At 47.0% G+C, this 7,500-nt stretch overlaps 1 protein-coding gene across 2 annotated transcripts in view; it reads left to right on the top strand.

The window, feature by feature from the left end:
- Positions 1 to 7,500, top strand: part of hspa12a (heat shock protein 12A) — a gene marked incomplete at its 3' end in the record, with an annotated part of 51,197 nt that overhangs the window by 39,086 nt on the left and 4,611 nt on the right. The window contains exons 8-10 of one of the 2 annotated variants that reach the window (XM_080848847.1): positions 2,493 to 2,579; positions 4,422 to 4,526; positions 5,291 to 5,549. In XM_080848847.1, the coding sequence (XP_080704973.1) occupies positions 2,493 to 2,579; positions 4,422 to 4,526; positions 5,291 to 5,549 (451 nt within the window). The remainder of the gene's footprint in view (positions 1 to 2,492; positions 2,580 to 4,421; positions 4,527 to 5,290; positions 5,550 to 7,500) is intronic. The other variant, XM_080848848.1, reaches the window with a different exon arrangement.

Genomic DNA, 7,500 nt, shown 5'->3' with positions numbered 1-7,500 from the left:
GAAGGCTCTCACTCACACACACACACACACACACACACACACACATATACACACATATAAAGAGAACCCTGGTCTGAAGGCTGTATCCCACCTACATTCCCAGCATCCCATGGCAGGAAACACTATGACAGGAAGTGACCTCAGTGTCCATGTGGTCATGCTTCCTACTACTGGTATTTCCTGCTTGTATGTGTTATTGCAACACCCATACTTCACACAGATATTTTCAGTCCAGTTCAGTGCTCCCTCCCTCTCCCTCTCCTTCTCCCTCTTACATGCACACACACTCACACACACACATGCACACACGCACTCACACACACACGCACACACACACACATGCACACATGCAGAACACAAACCTTACACTGACATGACCAAGTCCCTCAACAGCTCAACCCCCCCCCCCCCCCCCCCCCCGACCCCTCTTACCCACTACTCTCCCATGATGCTTTGGGACAGTCAGTGGCCTCTATCTGACACTGTGTCTTTTCCACTTCCTGTGATGTTGCTGTGGAAACTACTCAGTAGCTTGTCCTGTCCCCTGTCCCTCCACAGTGCCATCTGCACCAAATGTGACAAGGAGCAGAGAAATGTTTAAAGCAGCAGTAAAGAGTTTTGGTCTAAAACTAGTGAGCTAACGACCTAAAAGGTATGCAAACACCTTACCAGCACCACCGACAGTCTAGCTAGCTAGCTATCTTGCGTGCTAACATACTAGCTGGTGTCTTGGCAATATAGTTTGCAACTTCATGCTGTGAAGGCTTTTCTTACCATTTTGAGTGAACTACATAGCACACATCCTGGATGGCTATTGGGAACGAAAGGTGTTTTTATCATAAACCATCAAAACACATTGAGAAATGATTGCCCATAAAAACACACCTCAAAAAGGTGGCACATTTTTGCAAAGTGTTTTAAATCTCTGCTCACTCGCACAGGGAGAGCCGTGTGATTGCGGTGCAGGTTTTACATCAGGTAGAGCGACAGGTGTGTGTGTGTGTTTGTGTGTGTGTGTGTGTGTGTTAGTGGCTGGTTTGATGTGTGGAGTTCCTCTCCTCTCTGAGTGTGACTGCGGTGCAGGTTTTACATCAGGTAGAGCGACAGGTGTGTGTGTGTGTGTGTGTGTGTGTGTGTGTGTGTGTGTGTTAGTACCTGCTTTGATGTGTGGAGTTCCTCTCCTCTCTGAGTGTGACTGCGGTGCAGGTTTTACATCAGGTAGAGCGACAGGTGTGTGTGTGTGTGTGTGTGTGTGTGTGTGTGTGTGTGTGTGTGTGTGTGTGTGTGTTAGTACCTGCTTTGATGTGTGGAGTTCCTCTCCTCTCTGAGTGTGACTGCTGTTAAGGTGTGTGGTAAAGAGTTGTGTGAGTGCAGTTGCAGTGCTGAGGTGTGGGAAGAGAAAAGGAAAAGAATGTGGAATGTCTGCTTTCTTAGAGGAGGCTGTGTGAACATCAGGCCAAAAGTTGAGTGCGAACCTCATTCAACGTCACTGGCACCATGTTTTGATGTGTGTGTGTGTGTGTGTGTGTGTGTGTGTGTGTGTGTGTGTGTGTCTGTGTGTGTGTGTGTGTGTGTGTGTGTGTGTGTGTGTGTGTGTGTGTGTGTGTGTGTGTGTGTGTGTGTGTGTGATGTTTTGAATCTACTCATAGGTGTGGAATGTCCATTCAAATATGCCCCTGAACTTCCCTTGTAAAAACACCATAATATCTGGGCTATACTCTCTTCTTTCAAACTCAGTGCATGCTCTGGAATGATTCACACAAGTTTGATAATGCGTGACTGTCCTTGGAAGGGTTTCTGAATGTCCTGTCTGAAAACAAAGGAAACTTTGGAAACAAAGCAAACGTCAACATGCCATGGCAGATGCCACATCCCATCGTAACTTTTCATGATCGATTGTTTTCAGTGACCTCACCTAATGGCTAGATCACTGTTACGGATAACTATCGCGCTTGATGCTTTGAAGGGCTAACATTGGCCCCAATCGGCTCCAGCATAAAACGTGTCATGGCAATAACTGTGACTGGTATCATGACATAGTCCTATGATTGTGCATTATCTGTCAAGACTTATAAGACAAAGTATAGGACAAGGCATCTGCCATATTGTTGATAAGCTGATTCCTTCAGTCTTAAGACAGAAGGCTCATGGGATATTGGGATGTATGATATGTGTGTTATTGTTGAATCTGTCTGGTCCTGCTGAACTCCCTTCACACTGTTGTGAGAATAGAGAATAAACCTTCAGGGTGTTGCTATGTACAGCTGTTTAGCATCTTAAGTCACATTGATGCCTTTAGGTGAACTATGACTTTTTGACCTGTCCTTTGACCCCTCCTGAGATTTTCCTCCTTGCCATGTCTCTGTTCTATGCTGTCACAAAGCCTTGCCCTTCCACACTCACACACACACACACACACATGGCTTCACGCAACGCTTCCACGCGGCCTCTCTCATCTCACACCCGGTCCTCTTCTCTCTGTCAATAACCAGCCAAGGATCTCACGCGTCGCAACCGGCAGAGCAGAACCTTTTTGGTGGAAAATGTCATAGGGGAGCTTTGGTCGGAGCTGCTGGAAGGTAGAGTCTCTTTCTCTCGCTTTCGCTCTCTCTTTCTCTCGCTTTCGTTCTCTCTTTCTCTCGCTTTCGTTCTCTTTCTCTCGCTTTCGTTCTCTCTTCCTGTGCTCCTTTTATTATTTGACGGAAGCTCGAGAGTCTCTCTCTCTTTTTCTTTCTCTTATATGCTCTCGCTTTCCTCCTGTCCTCTTTTTATTCTTTGTAATGCACACACACACACACACACCCTACCCCTCCTATCCCAGCCCCCTCGAACTGCAGAATGTATTTGCCCTTGCTGTTTCCAATGCTGCTGGCTACATGCCCAACCAGGCCAAACCATTCCTCTCCTCAGGGGGACCCTTCCTCCGTTAGACTCACGCCAGATGTACTCCTCACAGCTGATACCAGAGTGGTTTATCCCATTCTGCACGAATTAGACAACCGAAAGACTGAATGTAACGCATGACTCATTATTAACCCAATAAATCAAACACAAAACAGACGATCGGTCTGTCAGCTAGTTTGGCTGTGGTCCGAAGCCCTTTGAACACCACACTTTGAGGCTTTACTGGGGGATTGTGGGGGTGTGCCCCCCCCCCTCCACCTTAGTGCTGAGCAGTTGGGCCGTATCCCCTCGGCTCTGATGTGACAATACCCTTGAGCAGGGTCAGAGGTCACAGCAGAGGTCACACACTCCCAGGAGAGGTCACACACTCCCAGCACACACAGCTGCAGTCTGGCAGCGTTACTGAGCCACCACCCAAAGCACACACACACACACACACACACACACACACACACACATATAGATAGGAGAAAACAAACAAAGATATACATACAGACAGATGCACACACATAGAAAACAAACCCATGCAGAACATAAACACTGTAAACAGATACAAGTAGTTTCACACAGGAAGGCACAGACATGTGAATAGACACACACACACTCACACACTCACTGACAGTAACTCCCATCCATGCCAGAGGCACTAACAGAAGAGCTTAGTCATGGTGAAGTACATCACTTCTCCTCACTGCAGCAAATGCAGCACACACACACATACACACACACCGACCACACACACACACACACACTCAGAGCTGAGTCATGGTGAAGTACATCACTTCTCCTCACTGCAGCAAATGCAGCACACATACACATACACACACACACAAACAGAGCTGAGTCATGGTGAAGTACACCACCTATCCTCACTGCAGCACACACACACACACACACACACACAAACAAGAAACGGAGCTGAGTCATGGTGAAGTACACCACCTACCCTCCCTGCAGCGAAAGTAGCACTCACACACACACTCACACACACACACACACACACACACACACACACACACACACACACACACACACACACAGAGAGAGCTGAATCATGCTGAAGTACACCACCTCTCCTGACTGCAGCACACACAGCCTGGTTTTCAAAGGAGAATGATCCAGAAGCAGGTTGCAGACGCTGCATGACCAAGTGGCTCTGAGAGCTGGATAATATCTCTGTGAGGTCATCAATGTGCGACAGAGCCCTGGTCTGTACTCCAGAGTTGGATGCAGTGTGAGGTCATGGTGTTAGTCATGATATTAACCTGGACAGGAGTCTTACACTGCATTCTTCTCGAATAAAATACAAACCATCTGTAACCAAACTGACATCTCAAACTCTCTTTAATTCATGTCTAAACATTTACTTGTGAGCATCTTCATTTGGTGTTCCTCGTACTACCCAGAGACCATACACACGTAGCCAGTGATCCCCAAATTACCCCCCACCAACCCCCATGCCCTGTAGTACCTCTTCCTACCCAAGATGACCCCTCCCTGCTCCTGACCCTCTGCAGGTGACCGATACGTGGTGGTGGACTGTGGCGGAGGCACGGTGGACCTCACAGTTCATCAGATACGGATGCCAGAGGGACACCTGAAGGAGCTGTACAAAGCCTCAGGTAAGCTCGCTGCGTACCTGAGTACAGGTGGTCTCTGCAAATATACAGACAGTCCAGCTCAATAGGTCAAGAGGTTGAGAGACCATCACTCATTGCGTAAGGGTTACAGATCAGTAGAATGAGACATTGAGAGACTAGCTCTCAGGGAAACTAACTGAAAAAGGATTACAGACCAGTAGAATGAGAAATTGAGAGACCAGCTCTTAGGTAAGCGTACTGCCAAAGGCTCACAGATCAGTAAAATGAGACATTGAGAGACTAGCTCTCAGGTAAACTAACTGCTAAAGGGTAACAGATCAGTAGAATGAGACATTGAGAGACTAGCTCTCAGGTAAACTAACTGCTAAAGGGTAACAGATCAGTAGAATGAGACATTGAGAGACTAGCTCTTAGGTTAGCTCACTGCCAAAGGCTCACAGATCAGTGGGTCAAGTAGCCAAAGGACCATCTCTCAAGTTCTTCTCACTAATGCCTCACTACACTTAAAGTGTAATCTCTGAGGACAGCTGGTTCCATGTCTGAGCCAGCTATAAGCAGCCATTGTGTGGTTCAGAGGGTTGTTATTAGGAATGTTTGAAACCTCTAAACAATGCCAGTTACGTCATGCGAGATCTTCTGCACAGTCAACCGCCGTCTGGACTGCCTCCCTTTCTCCAACACCCAACCACTTATATTTGACTTTCTCCTCTCCTCTATCTCTCTTTTCTTCCTCTCTCTTTCTCTCTCTCTCTCTCTCTCTCTCTCTCTCTCTATCTCTCTCTCAGGAGGCCCGTATGGTTCCATTGGTATCGACTACGAGTTTGAGAAGCTCCTGTGTAAGATCTTCGGCCAGGACTTCATCGACCAGTTCAAGATCAAGCGCCCGGCCGCCTGGGTGGACCTGATGATCGCCTTCGAGTCCCGCAAGCGTGCCGCGGCTCCGGAGAGGACCAACCCGCTCAACATCAACCTGCCCTTCTCCTTCATCGACTACTACAAGAAGTTCCGTGGTCACAGCGTGGAGCACGCACTCCGCAAGAGCAAGTGAGTGGAGAGGAGAGGAGAGGAGGGAGAGAGAATAACAGAGAGATGCTTAATAAGAGACAAAGAGGGAGAGAAAGAGAGAGGGAATGAATGCCTGAGGGTGAGGGGGAGAGAGGAGAAGAGAAGAGAGTGAGATGGAGATAGAGGAGGGAAGGAGTGAAAAGTATAGAGAGATGAAATTATCGGGAAGGAAAACCGTGCTGATGAGGGCAGACAGGTTGGGTATTGCTGAAGCAACTCTGTGGTTCCTCCATTAAAGACGTTTCATCAATGAGTCACAATGAGCCCCAAATCCACTGCGTGAGGAAGCACAGTGTACACGTTGAAATGAGATCCAGCCTTGATGCAGTGAGTGGCACCAGGTCAGGATCGGATCCCTACCTATGTCAGCTCCTGTACCATCACCAGCTCCTGATCTCATAGCTTATTCTGCCTTTACCATCAGCAGCTCCTGATGTCATAGCTTATTCTGCCTTTACCAATGTCAGCTCCTGATGTCATAGCTTATTCTGCCTTTACCAATGTCAGCTCCTGATGTCATAGCTTATTCTGCCTTTACCAATGTCAGCTCCTGATGTCAGCTTATTCTGCCTTTACCAATGTCAGCTCCTGATGTCATAGCTGATCCTGCCTTTACCAATGTCCGCTTCTCGTAGCTGATCCTGCTTGTAGTTATGCATCAGCTCATCTGAGCTCCAGACAGGTGTGACATGTTCCCAGCCTGACCGGGCGAGCCTGATGGGCAGACACAGTTCATCCATTCACACATTCCAGCTGTCAGTGCTGTCAGCTTTCCTCTTGATGTCTCGTTAAGTAAAGCAGTCAGCTCGTTCTTCTCCTCGAATCTCTCTGGAACGGTCAGCTGAACGAGGCTGTAAGGAGAGTGAGCCTCTGGGTCTACTAAGCACTTAGTCTGCACTGCACAGCCTCATTGCCAACTCTCACATGGCCAGGGAAAGGATGCTGCACTGTCAGTGACACATACACACACACACACACACACACACACACACACATACATACACACACACACACACACATCCACACACACAGACAGATACACATCCACACACACACACACACACACACACACACACACACACACACACACATAAACACAAACTGTTCTGTTCTGCGACACTGGATATGGGCTAATGATGTAGTATGAGGTCCCTGGCCAAGCTGGCTTCTTACATGTGCAAAAGCAAAGGGACATTTGACCTCAGTGCTGTGAAGACCTGAAGGAATTAGATCTCTGTGTAGATCTTTAAAATAACATCGTTGGAGGGATCTTCAAAGGTTTCAAATCGAGACAGGACTCTCCCTCAGTTACGAGTCTTTCGATCTATCAGTTGGCATTAAGTAACAACACTTCTACATTGATCAGGTGTCCACAGTTGAAGGTTAACTTCACAAGATCAATTTAAAGATTAGAAACATTAAAATGGACAAAAACTTTGGCTTTTTTCTGTCATTAACTTAATTTGCTGTGTGATCTTAGAAGAGATAACTTCTATGGGTACTAGTCAGTGCACAAAACAACATTTTAAGATGATTTATTTAACAGTCATAGAATAATCCAATATGTAACAAGCCCCATCAATTCCTCCTTGATTTAAAATTGGTTCATTTATTTTCTATAATAGGTTATGGACTCAGAATATAGCATTGTTCGGTATTGGACTGTCCATTGGACTCTCTCTGAGTCTAGTGGTATTACTGCTCAAAACCATCCGGTGGGTTTAGCCTACATCTGTGCCCAGTGACATCACCATCTGTGACTTCACCATCGATGACATCACTGTCTGCCACCCTTAGCTGTAGTGGCTCTTTCATTATTCCTTCCCTGACTTTAAGTGGGCTCTGTAGGTAGAGGACACGTATTTCCTAAGGAATCCGTATTGAAACGGGTAAGGGAAGTGGGTACTTTACTCCGTTTGACTGGCTAATA

This window comes from Sprattus sprattus, assembly GCF_963457725.1.
Source record: "Sprattus sprattus genome assembly, chromosome: 12".
Lineage (NCBI taxonomy): Eukaryota > Metazoa > Chordata > Actinopteri > Clupeiformes > Clupeidae > Sprattus > Sprattus sprattus.
Note: the sequence above shows the minus strand (reverse complement) of the source record. Positions and strands in the feature narration are given on the sequence as shown.